Raw genomic sequence first — 17,030 nt, 5'->3', positions numbered from 1 at the left:
AGTGACATTTTTACTTTTAATTAATTTTATGAAAACAAACGAATAATAACAAAAATAAAATGATATCAGCATCATCAATCAAACTCACTCTCTAATCTATAATTATTCTAAAAATTAAAAAACAGAGAGAGATTCAACAATGAAGTCACGAGTACAGAAGAAGAAGAAGAAAGTGCGTGTGTGGATTCTTTTTCCAAATCTAACCTATACTTTTTTTTTTTTTTGAAAAACAAATCTGACTTTTATTATTTATAAATAAATCTGATAATTTTTAATATCATACAATAATATAATAAAAAAATGATAAAAAAATTATATATATATTTAAAAAATATGTTTCGTATTTATTCGTATTGATATAAATTTAAACACGATATAATTTATATTTTATATACATTTACATATCTAAACATATATATGATATGAAAAATATGTTTGAATAAAATATGTTACATGGATATATATTTAACATACGATACGATTCAAAAAATATATTTAATTTAATCTTATAATATAAATACACATTTAATATATTTAACACATTTAACATATTTTTTATATTTATTTTAACTTAATATAAACATATAAAGGTTATTTTAGTTTTTAATTATGATAATTAATTATTCAATATCATTTAATAATTATTTTCAAATTATTTTTTATATCAATAATATAAATACAATATCAATATTAATACTACTTCTATGCATAATTATTTTATTTTTTAATTTTTAAAAGTTTATTATTTTGAATTTGATATTTAAAATTAATATAATTATATAATATATATTTAAAATTTAAATATATTTTATAATATATATTATATTTATATTTTAATAATTCTTATTATTACACGTGTCAAATATCATAAAAAGATGTGATACAAACACGATCTATTTACAAAACATTAACCGTCGTTACCAAACAATATTTGCGGACCCAAACCCAAACCCAAACAAAAATTTTTTTTCATTCGCTCGTTTATATAGCTCCTCCAGTTTTTTTCACCTGCCCGCCTCTGTTCCCCAGGCGCCGATGTCCTCCGCTGCCATCGGCTAGAACTCAACCTTATGTCACCAGTCATCATTCGCATTTACCTTTACCTCCTCCTTCGTCTTCTTCAGTTAAGTTCGTCTCTTTGATAACCAACATTAGGAGGCTTTGCTTTGTTACTCGGGTCCATCATTTCCCTTTTTTTTCTTAATTCTGTTTGGGCTGTTGACTTTAATCACTTTTTTCTTGCATGAACATGACTGATTTGCTCTCTCTCTTTTTTTCCCTGTTAAAATTTGATGGCTGATTCTGTGTTCTGCAACTGCATGTATGTCTTAGCAGCAGTTAATAGGTTCCCATAAGGAGCCATCGCCATGTCGAGACATTTGAATGGGAAAAGTTCCTCAAGTCAGGAAGGGCCAAAGGCAATAGTCGCAAAGCCTGAAATGTTGGATTTTGATTTCCCTGAGGATGCACTCTACTCTCGACATGTTGGGGTATGACGCACCTTTTTTATTGTAATTTCTTTTAATCTCTGTTATGATTGCATAAGAATTTTCTCATCTTCATTTCAAGCTATTGATTCCCCTCTCCTTACAATTTCCTTTGCCTATCTTAAGCTCTGAGTCCAATGTAATGGATGTTTAGGGTGGTAGCGGCAATAGGCCTAAACCCTTACCAAAAGCATTTCTTTTACCTTGTCTGACATCTCCTCGATACCTGAAAACTTGTATTTCGTTTTTTATTGCTACTTGATTGCAGGAAAATGTTGCAAGTTCATCCGGAAGCAATGTAAGATCATTTTTCGTTGGGATGGGATTTTTACCGTCTCTCGTTGAGAAAGTAATTCAAGAAAAGGGTATGTAATGTATAAACATTCATCCATATTCTATTTAATCTTTAGAGTGTGTTTGGTTTGGGGGAATCCAAAAATTTGACACCAGAATCTTGATTGTGGGTATTTGATTCCCACGTTTGGTTTAGGGTTATCCGATTACTTGGGAAAATGTCAAATTCCCAACAGTACCCAAAGTTCCGGAATCAGACCCTATGTTATTTTAGGATTCTAGGAGGAAAGTTGAGTTCCAAATTTGACCTAAATAAAAAAAATTTTCTATCTATGTTACCCTTTTGAAAAGTAAGTCTAGAATTGAAATTGAATTCTATTTTAAGTCAATTACAGCATTTCTTGCATCCAAACATAGTAATTGGCACATTTTTGTTGGGTTTTCAATTTTATTATATAATTGACTATTACGGCATTTTTATTAAACATACGCCGTATTTGAGTCGAGAAACATAGCTATTACAGCTTTTCTATGAAGAAACACCGTAATTGATTAATAAAGAGTGAGTTGTTGACAGATATGATATGCCTTGCAGTGTTTCACATCAAATCTAGGTGGATATATAATTAGTAAAAATATAGCAGGACAAAAAGCTCAGTTGTGGATTGAAAAGCTTGAATAATCCATGTCTAATTAATGCTTGATTTTATCCGCTCGACTTGTTTAACACTTGGTAATATTTTTTAGCATTGATAGAAGACATTTCCCTATTATTTTCATACATATTTGTAATAAAAATGACAAATGATAAGTCAATTATGGCGTTTTAATGAAAAAAACGCTGTAATTGAGTTAATCAATTATAGCGTTTCTTGATTAAAACGCCGTAATTGAGTAATTTTAATTTTAAAATCCAGGTCAATTACGATGTTTCTTTCATTAAAACACCGTAATTGAATATTTTCAATTTTTATATGCAAGCCATATCTGTGGTGTTCTTATAATTGGTACAATTTCAATTTTATGAAAAATTATAAAATCTTTCGTTCGATTGATGATAAAAGCATCATTTGTTGTGTTTATGATTTTTAAATCAAAATCAAAGTTTTTTCCAAGGTTGTCAAGGATATTATGGTAAAAATATATGAGTTAATAGACGCAGATTCCCCCCAACTAAACAAAGAAATCTGCAAATTGTATGCCTTGAAAATTATAGCTTTCCCCTAATATCTCACTTTCCCAGGGATCACACTTTCTCTCGGAATCCAAGAATCCACAAAACAAACGCCCCCTTAGAGAGAATGGTAGGGGGACATTGGATGTGTTGGGTGGCCAAAATAATGACATCATTATACATAAATCTCTTATACTATGTTTGGAAAGAGAATTTGAAAGAGTGGATTTGGATTTGATTTGTTATATAAACTATGAGAATGAAATGCACACACCATGAGCAGTTAAGATTCAACATGTTTATAGATTTGAAAGTTATAACAAGATGAATTTCAAATTCTCAAATACCTATAGGTATTTCAAATGCACCACTAAATATGCATCCAACAAATCCATGAATTTGAGAGTAATCATGAAGGTCTTATGTACATGTGCTTTGTCACACAATTTATGCTAAATTGAAATCCAAATCCCTTCTCTTAAATCCAAGTTTCCAAATGTAACCTGATAGTGTTCTAGTTTATTAGAAATGATAATATAGAAGTGTTTCTTGTAAGATTATGATTAATGGGCATCTTCTTTTGAATCTAGGTGAAGATAATGCTGACTTGTTACTGGAGACTCTTATTGAATATTCTGTAAGTAATAAGACATTATGCAGTATATTTTCGGTTTTTCTTTTGGCATCCCTTCGAGAAGAATTCTTAAAAGAAGCCTTTACATTATTCCAATTCAATATATGCTTTTTTTTCCTTTTATAAAAGTGATTTGAGAGTGTTTGTGAACATATTTCTTCATCATTATATCTTTCTCACAGTTTGTTTGTTGTTCCTTTGTTTCTGGCCAAATTTTATAGTCTCTGATGATGTAATCATACAGATTCATATGACTTCTATTACTGAACTCTTCATAATACTATATGCTTCTTGCTGTGCATTTCAGTATAGAAACCTTTATGACAATGATACCAAGAGTATAGAAACTCTGTTATGACTATTGGCTAGTCTTATTAATCTATTCTAAATCTTAATATTCAATTGTTTATGACAATAAATTTTTACTGAACTGAACATGTCTTCATGCAATTGATTTGGTCCTTCTAACATTTCCTTTATTAGTGGTTAATATGCAGTTTCAACTGAAATGAACTTTTTTCGGTTCTTTAAGATACAAACTTTTAACAGCTAAATGTGGGTATGAAATAGGATGTTCAAAAGGCGAAATCTCAGTCATCAGATTATCTCAATAGCTTGTTTGGTGGCAAGGATACAGGCAGTTTTCCAGAAATCTCCACTTATATTCAACCAAAGGAGGTAACTTTCTGTTAATACATCTTCTTGCTTTCCCTAGAGGACTAGATAGGTCCATGTCTTGGGCATTTTACTCTTTTCTTGTTGTTGTTTCTTTTTGTGATTACTTGGTTATTGTTTAGCAAGCTACTATTATTTCATAGATTTGAATCGGTCATGCTACCTCGGTTCCCCCTTTCTTATACAGCATTAAAAACAAAAGAGGAAGACCACAGTGCAAAGATATGAAGGATTCTAATTACTATCTGACATTATATTATTTGAGTAGATTTCAATGAAACTTTGAAATTTCTGGCTTTGGAGACGATAATAAATTTGTCCATTTGAGACTCTCTCAATAGAAGGAGAAGTTCATGCTGGAAAGTGGGAAATTTGAGTGATTTGGCCATTTGGATTGTGTTGAAAGTTGAAATTACAGAAGTTAAAAGTCCTGTGAAAAAGTAAAGGAAGCCAATTGTGATCCATTTCATTTGTATTTTTATAAAATAAAATGAGAGTTACTATGGTGTTTGAAGGTGTACCATAGACAAATACCTCTTAATCTCTTTTAACTTGAACTGCCCGGTCCAACTGGAAATTTCAGTTTCACCTTTACTGGTTCAATTAATGGTCCGGTTTCAAAAACATTGCAATTGACTTTGAGACCAAGACCAAAATATGAACTTGCTGTCAATCCCTTCGTTTGCAGACTAATGCATTGCCTCCATTCCCTTTCTCTCTTTTGAGTTCTCATGGAGCCAGTTTCTTTCCTTCTTCTTTCTCGACTTTTTTTTTTGTATAAATCATATTTTTATTAATCCAAAGAGTAGGCAAACCTAATACAAAGTGAACCAGTTGCATATTGCAGTATTTTTAACCATCTTTCCTTCTTCCTTCTCAACTTATATATTGGTGGGTGTGGATAATTTAATACTTGCTCAATGCCTAAGTGTTATCAGTATTGTGTGTTAATCTTTAATATATTTCGTACTTCATATGCCTTTGGGTTATCCTTAAACACCTTATCTTCCCTGCCATCTCTTCTTCTTCAGGAGCCTGATGCATTTGACGAAGATCTTGTTGACAAAAGAGCATCTTTACTGATGATGCATTTTTCTGTAGATGAGGTTGAGTTTGCATTGGAGAAACTTGGTATGTAGAAAATTTCTTAAACTCTTACCTTTTTTATTTTCCAAAATGCTCTTTTTATTTCTTTTTTGGCACCTCGGGCTCAACCACTGCTGTCATTCAATTAATTTCTGTTTCTAATATTATTTTGGAACTTTAATAAAGAAGAAGAGCGGAGAAGTTACTTTATTTGAGGTTTATTTATGTAGGGTGTTGTCTTTTATCACCTTTTCTAATTTCAGGTGAAGATGCTCCACTAAATGAATTAGTTGACTTCATTTCCGCTGCTCAAATAGCAGAAAAACTTGAGGAGGAATCGAAAGATTCACTCAGCAGTGAGGAAGAAAAGGATCAGGTCTTTAATGATCGTCTTAGTTATACTGATTGATTTGATCAGTGTTCTCCTGTTACAATTTTTGTTATGTAGTGTTTTTCTTTTGCTAGTTCAAGCTGTGAAGGAAATTGGTAATGGTCTTATATATTTGTATATAATATTCCTGGTAACATTAGTATAATTAAATTTAGCATTTTTTTGGTAAAAAAAAGTGGTGATTTCTCTGTTTCATATCATTTCAAGAGTAGCTAATAACTTACTTGACCCTGTGATCACCAGAATGTTACTAATGAAACTCTGTTTGGAACTATGGAGAAGACACTTCGCTTGCTTGAGATGGGTTTCTCAGAGAATGAGGTTTCAATAGCAATTGAGAAGTTCGGTAAGTAGAAATATATAAAGCATACTCTCCATTTCTTAATCCTGAGGTGGTTATGTTGCTTAGATCTGTAGGGTACCATGTCGTGTGAAGCTAGTTTGGGACTAAAAATGCACTTCATATTTTGGATCCCAGTTATTGTTTAAATAAAGGTTTTAGTAGTAATGCAGTCTTTTCTTGTTTCCGTTTATATGTATTGCAGCCTTTGCTTTATAGCTTAAAATTCGTTTGACTTGTGCCTTTGTATTTATCTAACCTGTAGATGCAGATCAATTCACTTGCATTTTTATTTTCCACTATGATAGGACCATCTCTGTTATTGATCTTACTTTGGATGTTGAATTGTTGGTTGGTTGTTGTTCTGCAGGTTCAGAAGTTCCAATTGCAGAGCTTGCAGATGCAATGTTCACTGGTCATCTTTCTGGTAACTTCACTGAGAGTAAAAAGGTTTGTTCATTGTAGTGTTTGATATTAAATTTACTAGTTGATATGCTGCATGTTCAATGTACAATGCACATTGTTGTGCATTCATCAAAGTTAATACTCAAAAATACTACTTTAGAATTTGTTTATTTTTCTGCACTTTACTCTATAATAAGATTATCCTTCTGCAATAGTATATCTGGTTTTCACAGTAAAGAAACTTTTACATTGTCATGTGCAGTTCACATCAGCAGGTTCAGACCAAGGGTCGATACATAACTCGTATGATACAGTAGATATTAAAACTGAGGATTGCAGTTCCACTGCTGTTCCTCAGTCAAGAAATATTAACCTTGGGGAATCTTGCAAAGGCAAAAGACCAAAAGAAGAGAGTTTTGATGACTTCCCAGTTTCTATTCCTCAGGTCAAGCAATCTTTTCATGAGAAAAAACACAAAGGGAAAAGGCCAAAGCAAGACTATGTAGATAATACAAGTTCTTTCCTTGATCCAGCGTGGCTTGAAGAGAAAGTAGACCCTAATATCACCAGTTTTGAAATGCCCAGAGCTTTCAAATCCAATTCATGCAAGAGTGTGGACAAGATGGTAGCCAAACCTCCATACTTTTTTTATGGAAATGTTGTCAATTTGTCTTATGATGATTGGGCCAAGATTTCACAGTTCTTGTACGGGATTGAGCCTGAATTTGTGAGCACTCAGCTCTTCTCAGCCTTTAATAGAAAAGAAGGCTATGTGCACAATCTTCCAGCTGGAAACAGGTTTCACATCCTTCCGAAGTCACCATTGACCATACAGGATGCAATACCGCATACAAAGAAGTGGTGGCCATCTTGGGATACAAGGAAGCAGTTGAGTTGCACGGGATCTGAAGTTCTGGGAGCATCAAAGCTTTGTGATAGGCTTGGGAAGACATTAGCTGATTCTCGAGGAATACTCTCATCAGATCAGCAGAAATATATTCTTCGTCAATGCCAAATCTCAAATCTCATATGGATTGGCCCATACAATCTTAGTCTTGCGCAGCCTGAACATTGGGAGCACATTCTAGGCTACCCATCGAATCACTCTCAAGCTTTGGAGAATGACTTGACTCAAAGGCTACAATTACTCCAGCAATCTTTCCAAACCGACACTTTGGGTTATCATCTCTCTGTTTTGAAGTCAATATATCCTGGAGGGTTAACAATGTTATCTGTTTTTAGTGGCATCGGTGGCGCTGTGGTTGCTTTACATCGGCTCGGCATCCAGTTGAAGGGTGTTGTCTCTGTAGAGACTTCTGAAGCTAAGCAAAGGATTCTTAGGAATTGGTGGCATAGCACCGAACAAACTGGGGAGTTGGTGCTGATAGAAGATATTCAAAAGCTAACTATTAAAAGACTTGAGGGCCTCATTGATAAGTTAGGGGGTATTGACTTGGTAATCTGTCAAAACTCTAACATGAAGGGTCCTGATGATGATACGCTACCAGGTTTTGACTTCACCATGTTTAATGAATTTGTTCGTGTTCTGCAACGTGTAAGAAGTATGATGGAGAGGAGGAGCTAACTATGATCCCTTGTCCTTGTTATCCTATATGTTGGTTAATCATAAGTATACCCCTTGACCTTGTTAATCTTTAATTTTGTTTTGGAAGGATTATTACTGTTTATGCAATCTCAATCTCTATAAAACCTTAAACCCCTACTACAACCCCAAAACGACCACTCAGGTGAACTGGGAGAGTCTCGAACTTGAGTCCTGTAAGAACTGGCTTGTCTTATCAAGTAAACCATATGGTTTCCACCTTCCGCTGGGAGTTGGAAAAGAAAGACAGAAACAGAACGACTAGATTCCTTAACAACCACAAATTTCCTCTCAAACTGATGTGGAATGCACATCTAAAATTACTTGGAGGGTTCAACTTTAATCGGGTCCTAAATTTCATTCAACAAAATTTACTTTTTCTACTGTAATCAGTGTTGCCTCTAAATAAGCTGGACAAAAAACGAAATCAACTGCAGCAAAAGGTAGAATAGCCTATCTTTTTGCTAGTTAGTTGAGGTAAATGTCGATGCTGACAAGATAATCGACCTACCTTTGAAAATAAGAATCAGTCTGTCGTTGAATCATTGGATTAAACATACTCATGGAGCTATATGGATGTATCTGTGTATGGCCCTGGATAATTATATTAATGATGGAAATTAGAGTTTGTGGGAGGCAAAATCAATGAGGGAATCGTCAAAAGCGACTTTGTGAATCAGTGATAGTACGGGTTTGCGGCATGGCATTGGCCATATCCCACTCCCACTCCTTTAATAATAATAATAATAATAATAATAATAATAATAATACCAACAAGAGTTGAAGCATGAAAAAACTTGTCTATAAAGTGAAATCATTAATGGATCAAAGTTTATAATTCATTTAGTTTAAGGATATTTACTAATAATTACAAGATAATCAAACTTCTTACCATACATCTTCAATGAATATGGATCATGGCCATCCAATTATGATGACAGATAAGTTAGTTTCCAAAGGGCAGATGATAGATGGGACTGCCCTTGTTCTTTAGCATTTGAGTCTTTGATGTTCTCTGCTATATAATGATGAATGATATATAGTAATTAAGACAGGTTCTCCACTCTATTCATGGTTGATTAAAGATCAAGTTGCCTTGTGTCCCCTGTTTAAAGCATGTGAATGAGAAATTATTTTAAGGATGTAAATCCAAAAGAATGAAAAATGCTTCAGAAATGAGATTTCTAGCAATATCTAAAGCAAGTGCTCCGGGCATATCAGTGGCGTGGGCTGAAGCACCCTAAAAGGAGGCAAATGGCATTGTTGTGGGAAAGACATGATGCCAGAATTCATCAAGAAAGTCAACAACAACCAACAGTTATGAGGACAAAAAAAAAAAAAAAAGGAAATTAAAGGGGCCACTGATCATCATCATGATTCAATGTATACGTGATAAACTGATAGCAATATTTATGCTTCGGCCACGCTTTATCACTCAAATTGAAATGATAAATATTTCTTTTGGCATAAACAAAATTAATAAATTGAAAAAGCATTTCCCTAGTCACTCTTAAACTCAAAATTAAAATCGTAACGCTCATTATTTTTTAAATCAATTGATATATTACTTGAGTTGGTATTTGAATATTTTGAATTCAAAAAAATTTATGTACGAGTAATATTTAAGATAAAAAATTTAAAGAAAAATTAGATATTAAAAAAAAAATTAAAACCGTCACCAACCAAGGAATGAGTGGGCCAGGCCTTGTTGGAGTAGACATGTTTGGTCTATTAGGCCTTTTAGAACCTCAAAATGCAACATGCGAGTATGTTCGGTGGGCCAACAGCTAGGATTGCCCAAAAATAACAAATTATTTTATTTTATTTTTATTATTATATATAACCCCACCCTGGATGATTAAGATGCCAAGGCTTAAACTTTTTATTATGATTATAAATAATATAACAATAAGGAAGATCATGATGAGGGCCATTGACAAGGGTAAGGATGTTTTATTATTGTATATTAAGCTAAACATTTCTTTCAATCTAGCGACATTTGTCCTTGGACCCTCCTTTTCTTTATTATTTTTATTTTCTTGGAAACCAAAACCTCAGAAAATAAACCAATAAATAAATGTCATCCTTATTTGTTAAAATTAAAAAATCATATTTTTATTTTTACAAATCCCACAATTCATGGACCAAATTGAGCATTTAGTTTAAAAAAAAAAAAAAAAAACCTTTAATTTTGGCCCGTGGCATAGCCTCAGAGGTTGATTTCATACCAAAAATTTGGCACCGGCAGCACCTGATCCTGTCTTCTCTCTTCATTAGCTAATTACTAAAGCAATTTAAAAAAACCTTTTTCTTGGTTTTATCTGTTTTAAAGTGGACTAGTATTGCCATAGTCCTAAAACTTGGTATTTTCCAAATTTGAAAAGACAAAAAGAAAGAGGAAAATGATAAAAAGTTTTGGATTTGACTCAACCACTAACATGAAGAAGAATCCATCCCAAATTCATGAACAATATGAAAAATATCAAATCTGCATCCTAAGATTATACCATACAAAAAAAAAAAAGACATGATTATGATTGGCACTAAAATATCATTTGATTACTATATCAACTTGTAGTTGTTTCATTTTGGATGAGTTAAATCAAAGCTCCACTATTTTACTTTCAGCAGCTTGTTCTTCAATTAAGATACAGTATTTATACAAAAAAAAAAAGATAAAATTTTCTATTTCATCATAAATTATTCAATGGCTTATCAGAAAAAATAGGATAAACTATTCAATTACCAAGAAAGGAAAATCAACAATAAGAAATATAGTGTGGAGATTAGACAAGAATCTACGTCCTGGGTGCTTCTTTGCAAGACAGCTTGTCATGGATTGGCACTCTCTCTCTTTGTCATGTCCAATTATAAAGCGCGATAAGTCTATCATCTGAAAAATCTCTTTCTTTCTCTTTTCAAGGAAAGATAAAAAAAACCCAACATTTTTTCCTTTCTCTTGCATTGGTGGATTGGTGAGTATTCTACAGTGGGGCTACTTTGAATATCCTGTTTTTTTTTTTTCTTCCACATCATCCTTTTCATTTATGTATATCTTTTTTTCTTGAAAGCTACTAGTAACTTTTTTGAACTTTCTTTCCTACAAGGTTTAATGTTGTAGTAGTATTTGTTTTCTTGCTGTTGTGCATTGACGGTGATGTGTTTTCATTCTCTTTCGACCCACATTACCAACAGGCATCAGCCTTAAAGTATATAGTCAGATTCCCTAATTCAGGCCTATATATTTGGAGCTTTCCTTGTAACACTGGTCTGTGTCCACATTTATATGATAAGCTAAATCTTCAATGTAAGCTAAAGGGTTGTTTTTTCTGCAATTTAAACACCCAATGCTTCAATCGTTTTTAAATTTGCTGAGCGTTCTTATTTTGGGTTTTAAAGTGTTTCCTTGAAATTGAATATTGATGTAATGCTGTCAAGATTCTTCTTTTCAGATTCTTGTGTGTTTTTATATGTAGAATTTGAATCTCTATCTGGGTTCTCTTGTAGCAACATATTTTTTATAGCATTTTTCAAAGGCTTGAGTTGATTTTGCTATGTGCATTTATTTTCTCGACAGATTTAAGTTCGTGTATGTCCAGTGACCAGCTTATATATACAATAGTTCAAGAGAGCGCTTAGTTGTCCAAGTTTGCAGTTTGCACGACGAAAAATGGAAGAGAGTTTTGTACCATTTCGTGGAATCAAGAATGACCTTCGAGGGAGACAGCAGTGCTACAAGCAAGACTGGACCGGTGGTCTCAGGGCAGGCTTCAGGTACCTCATTCTCTTGTCATGTCTCATGACAGACATTGCAGAACTACATATTACTATAGAATTAAGGATTATCTGATTAGCAATGGTTCAAACAAAAAAAAAAAGCATCTGATCATATTATTTGCAACTAACTTTTGCCACCACTGGTATTAATGTTGGCTTTATAATTGTATATTTCTTTGTAGGATTTTGGCCCCCACCACGTATATATTTTTTGCATCAGCAATTCCAGTTATTTCATTTGGAGAACAGTTGGAAAGAGACACTGGTAAAAATATACATTTTTGTTTAATTTTTTTCCGCTTAATGTATGGAGTGGAGATAAAACTTGTGCCTAAAATGGAATGGTAATGACTGATTCACTAAATAAGAACTTATTAGCATATGTTGTTAATTGTTATATATTTATTTTGTTCTTCATTGTCCCTTTATGTTGACAGATGGGGTTCTCACAGCAGTTCAAACATTGGCCTCCACTGCACTATGTGGAATAATACACTCTATCATAGGAGGGCAGCCTTTACTGATCCTTGGAGTTGCAGAGCCAACTGTAATTATGTACACATTTATGTTCAATTTTGCCAAGAATAGGCCAGATTTGGGATCACAGCTCTTTCTTGCCTGGACTGGATGGTAACTTCTTCGTTTCTTGCTAGCAGATAAAGCTGATGCTATTTATGCTCCTGACTTTTATCTCCAGGCATATGGTTGATTTTTACGGCAATTTAACCTGCCTTAGAAATTTATAATATTCAGTAAAGCTTTTATGGACATGCAGGGTATGTGTGTGGACTGCAATCTTGCTGTTCCTGCTGGCTATCTTAGGAGCTTGCTCCATCATCAACAGATTTACACGTCTTGCTGGGGAGTTGTTTGGCCTTCTTATTGCAATGCTCTTCATGCAGCAAGCTATAAAGGTGAGAGATATCCTTGTTTTATTCTATCTTACACCTTTCAGGCAAAGAAATAAAAGGTTAAAGTTGCTTGCAGCCTTTTTGTGTCTCCAGTAGTCATGATTTTATTGAATTTTTTACCAGACAGAACTGAGTTCTTTAGTTGTTAATATGCTAGTCAGTAATTACTCATTTCTATTGAACTAATTTCAAACTATAAACTATTGAATTGAGCTTATTAGGGACTTGTTGATGAGTTTCGCATACCTGAAAGAAAAAATCCAAAGTTGCTTGAGTTTCAACCTTCATGGAGATTTGCAAATGGGATGTTTGCTTTGGTTTTATCATTTGGCCTCTTGCTTACTGCATTAAGAAGCCGAAAAGCACGATCTTGGCAATATGGATCTGGTGAGTTTTTCTTAGTATCCTTACATGCTTCTTGTCCCACCATTCCCAGTTGCTTGAGTTTTTGTTACATCCTACATAGATATCTAAGAAAGAAAAAAAATTACTCTCATGACCAAAATTCATTAGCTATCGTAGGCCATTATCCAACAAGCCCGTAAAAATTTGGTTTCACTTGATCTCTTAATTGTGTTTTTCATTCTATCCTTTGGACCCTGCCATAACCAAAGATAAGAGAAAACAAAGACAGCACCACATTTTTGCTTTGCCTAAATTCTATTAGTGTAGAGACTATTTAATTGAGGGAGGGGTAAGGAATTGCCTTCCACTTCTCACTCTACTTTGGAAATGTCTGAAGTCCATGCCCAAGAAGAGATCGACCAGTGAATAACCTGCATGTCTATTAAGTGTAAGCTTATTGAAAATTTACTCAATTATCTTTATCTCCCCAAAGGGTCATTGCGAGGCTTCATAGCAGACTATGGTGTGCCGTTGATGGTTCTGGTCTGGACTGCTGTTTCTTATACACCAGCAGGAACTATTCCCAAAGGAATCCCAAGGCGCCTCTTCAGTCCTAATCCATGGTCACCAGGTGCATATGAGAACTGGACTGTCATTAAGGTAACTCGGTTATCTTTTTTTACTTGGCATGATTGATTGTTTTCTTTTCCATAGTTTTAGGTCTTGTCTGAAAATTTATTTCCATTTAAAAAAAAAAAAAAAACAAAGAAAGGCATATTGATGAATGATGATTAAATGTAAAAACTAACAGGACATGCTAAAGGTTCCAGTGCTCTATATAATTGGAGCTTTCATTCCAGCAACAATGATTGCCGTCCTGTACTATTTTGACCACAGTGTAGCTTCACAACTTGCTCAGCAGAAGGAATTCAATTTGAGGAAACCACCTTCTTTTCATTACGATTTACTTCTTCTGGGATTCTTGGTAGATGGACTTCCTGTTCCATATCTTCTCCATTTTGATGTGCACTTCATTTTCTGCTACTTTTATTGTGTTTTGCATCGAGTTCACTCCGGTAATTAAGCATGTAAATTTTTAATTGATGGCAGACAATAATATGTGGTCTTATTGGCATCCCTCCTGCAAATGGAGTCATTCCACAATCTCCAATGCATACTAAAAGCTTAGCTACATTAAAGCACCAGGTATTTATATCCAATTACAGTTATCCTTTTTGTATTATCAAGTGGCACAGCCTCCTTGTTCTTCATGTCATGGCCATGAATGTCAATAGATTAAAAAGTATTTTCTTTCTGCACAGTTGCTTCGAAAGAGACTATTAGCAACAGCCCGTAAATGTATGCATAAGAATGCAAGCTTAGGACAAGTGTATGAAAGCATGCAAGAAGCTTATCAACAGATGCAAACACCACTGATTTACCAAGAACCTTCTGCTCAGGTACTGACTTATAATGAATCCTTCACATAAATTCTACTACTGACATTATTTTACTTTTTTTTACCCAAAAATTCCAGAATCATTTATCCTGATGATCGAGTAACCCAGCCTAAACTTCTTTTCTGAACAGGGATTAAAGGAACTGAAAGAATCAACCATTCAAATGGCTTCAAAGAAGGGAAATATTAATGGCCCAGTTGATGAGACAGTATTTGATGTTGAGAAGGAAATTGATGATTTGCTGCCGGTCGAGGTAAAAGAACAGCGGCTCAGTAACTTGCTTCAAGCTATAATGGTTGGAGGATGTGTTGCAGCAATGCCTTTCATTAAAAGGATCCCAACCTCTGTGCTTTGGGGCTACTTTGCATTCATGGCCATTGAAAGCTTGCCAGGGAACCAGTTCTGGGAGCGGATATTGTTGCTCTTCACAGCTCCAAGTAGAAGATACAAGTAACCTCTGAAGTCCATTAACTTTATCATCTTGAAGAGTACTTATAAGTTTGAATTGAATCACATTTGTCAAGCCTGCTTATTTAATCAATAAATTGTTTCAGAGTACTGGAGGAATACCATGCCACTTTTGTGGAAACGGTACCTTTCAAGACAATTGCAGTATTTACAATTTTCCAGACTGCTTACTTGTTTGTTTGTTTTGGGATTACTTGGATCCCAATTGCTGGGGTTCTTTTCCCATTAATGATAATGTTTTTGGTTCCTGTGAGACAATACATTTTGCCCAAGTTTTTCAAAGGGGCACACCTTCAGGATTTGGATGCTGCAGAGTATGAAGAGTCACCGGCTGTACCATTCAACCTTGTAACTGTAAGTTCTCATAATTCTTTAACTCCTGTTCAGCAACACAAAGAATGGTTATAGTTCTCATTAGAGTGCCTTTGAATGCTATGCAATAGTTGACCTAAATTTAAATGGATAGGATATTAAGCTGATCTACATCCCATTACAAATGACTGAGCCCATTTTTGGTTTTCTACAGCAGGAAAGAGAGCTGGTGAGGACAGCTTCATTTGCTGATGATGGAGAGATTTTAGATGGAATGATTACACGAAGCAGGGGTGAGATCAGACGCATGTGTAGCCCAAAGGTAACAAGCTCCACTGCAACACCTTCCAAAGAATTCAAGAGCCTTCAGAGCCCACGTTTCTCAGAAAAGGTGTACAGCCCCAGAGTAAACGAACTGAGAAGGGAGCCTAGTCCTGGGAATGTTGGAAGAGGGCCATTCAGTCCAAGAACTAACGAAGCAAGGCCATCGATTTTAGGAAAAGGTGGTTAGGGCTATGACATCAATTGGCAAGCAATGGACCAAGCTGCCAAAAGAAAGATATAGGCAGAGAATAGTTTAATGAGCATGGAGGAAGTCTGCAATGCAATGCATTTCCCTCAGTTTTACAGTTTTTCTAAGCCCCTGGTTTTGGCTATGACTTTTGCAAAATATACTGCTACTAGTTAAAAATAGAAGATTTGTATTCAATACCTTCTTTTCATCTGATCTGGTCGACAGTGCCTCTCCGAGATGGACAAAGGCAAGGGCCTAGAAGGTAATGGAAAAACTAATAAAAAGGATAAAAAGGAAACCCTGCTTTGTTTAACATATTCATAATTATTAGCTGATCCGGTGATCCTGAGGAGAAATGCTTCTGTCAATTCTAGTAGTACATTTTTGTCACAAAACCATCTTTTAAAAGCCCCCTTGTAGTTAGTCTTGAAAATGAATTAAATTCCATCATTTTGTCTACCATGAAAAACAAGAACCTCAAAGCGACCTGGGTTAAGTCATGTGGCCAAACTCCTTAGAGAAAAACAACAAAAGTCAATGATTCGATTCTCTTTAAATATTAGAACTGAAATGTGAAGTTACTTCATGGTTAGAAATAGTTGGTAACTGTGGACAAAAAGATTTCAATGGTCCATTCATCACCTTGGTAGAAAGACTATAAACCACGACGAGGTGGCAAGCACTTTTCCAGGAATCATTAAAGCACCCTATACTTTGAGATTGGTCAATGCCGCTTTGCCATTGTGGATAAGAATGAGAATCATCCGCAAGACGAGACATCCACTGACCAGAAACCGACGAAAAGAGAGCAATGCTACAGCGTGGAATGAATCATTAGGTAGCTAAAGCATGAAGCAATTCACTTTGGAAAGGCAAAGGCAAGGACAATTAGACGTCGATGGAATGTCATCGAATTGAAAATTGAGGCCATAGTTATTTTTCGTGTTTCTCTTCATGAATGTGAATTTCATGTTGGGCCCTTGGCCTTGATTACATAGGAACTTGGGTGTAGCAGTTTTCAAGATTCATATCACTTTTCTGAGGATTGTATTTGCAGCTCACTTGGCAGGTACCAACTCAATAGAGAACAGATGGTATATATTCATGCTTCTAAAACAAATATACGCCAAACTCAAATCTATTTCGAAATTGTA

General features: G+C 34.5%; 2 protein-coding genes across 5 annotated transcripts; both read left to right on the top strand.

The window, feature by feature from the left end:
* Positions 1-899: 899 nt before the first annotated feature.
* DRM3 (S-adenosyl-L-methionine-dependent methyltransferases superfamily protein) lies at positions 900-8,209 on the top strand. The gene is made up of 10 exons (XM_022905015.2): positions 900-1,123; positions 1,336-1,490; positions 1,756-1,852; positions 3,546-3,592; positions 4,160-4,267; positions 5,296-5,395; positions 5,614-5,726; positions 5,985-6,087; positions 6,452-6,531; positions 6,749-8,209. The coding sequence occupies exons 2-10, from the start codon at positions 1,368-1,370 to the stop codon at positions 8,069-8,071; spliced, it is 2,094 nt and encodes a 697-aa protein (XP_022760750.2). The 5' UTR covers positions 900-1,123; positions 1,336-1,367; the 3' UTR covers positions 8,072-8,209.
* A 2,745-nt stretch (positions 8,210-10,954) lies between these two features.
* On the top strand, positions 10,955-17,016 carry LOC111306963 (putative boron transporter 2). Of its 4 annotated transcripts, none has more exons than XM_089751391.1 (13): positions 10,955-11,064; positions 11,667-11,863; positions 12,049-12,131; positions 12,304-12,496; positions 12,642-12,780; positions 12,999-13,164; positions 13,616-13,782; positions 13,934-14,107; positions 14,233-14,328; positions 14,445-14,582; positions 14,713-15,032; positions 15,137-15,404; positions 15,577-16,242. In XM_089751391.1, exons 2-13 carry the CDS (start codon positions 11,760-11,762, stop codon positions 15,871-15,873), a joined length of 2,145 nt encoding a protein of 714 aa, XP_089607517.1. In that variant the 5' UTR covers positions 10,955-11,064; positions 11,667-11,759; the 3' UTR covers positions 15,874-16,242. The 4 variants fall into 4 exon arrangements, with proteins under 4 accessions (XP_089607517.1, XP_022760745.1, XP_022760747.1 ...); XM_022905010.2 differs by lacking the exon at positions 10,955-11,064 and adding an exon at positions 11,362-11,396 and having other exon boundaries at positions 15,577-17,016; XM_022905012.2 differs by lacking the exon at positions 10,955-11,064 and adding an exon at positions 11,362-11,396 and having other exon boundaries at positions 15,580-16,242.
* Positions 17,017-17,030: the final 14 nt, after the last annotated feature.

The sequence above is a fragment of the Durio zibethinus genome, chromosome 22 (assembly GCF_047325235.1).
Source record: "Durio zibethinus cultivar Kanyao isolate XHJ-2024 chromosome 22, ASM4732523v1, whole genome shotgun sequence".
Lineage (NCBI taxonomy): Eukaryota > Viridiplantae > Streptophyta > Magnoliopsida > Malvales > Malvaceae > Durio > Durio zibethinus.
Note: the sequence above shows the minus strand (reverse complement) of the source record. Positions and strands in the feature narration are given on the sequence as shown.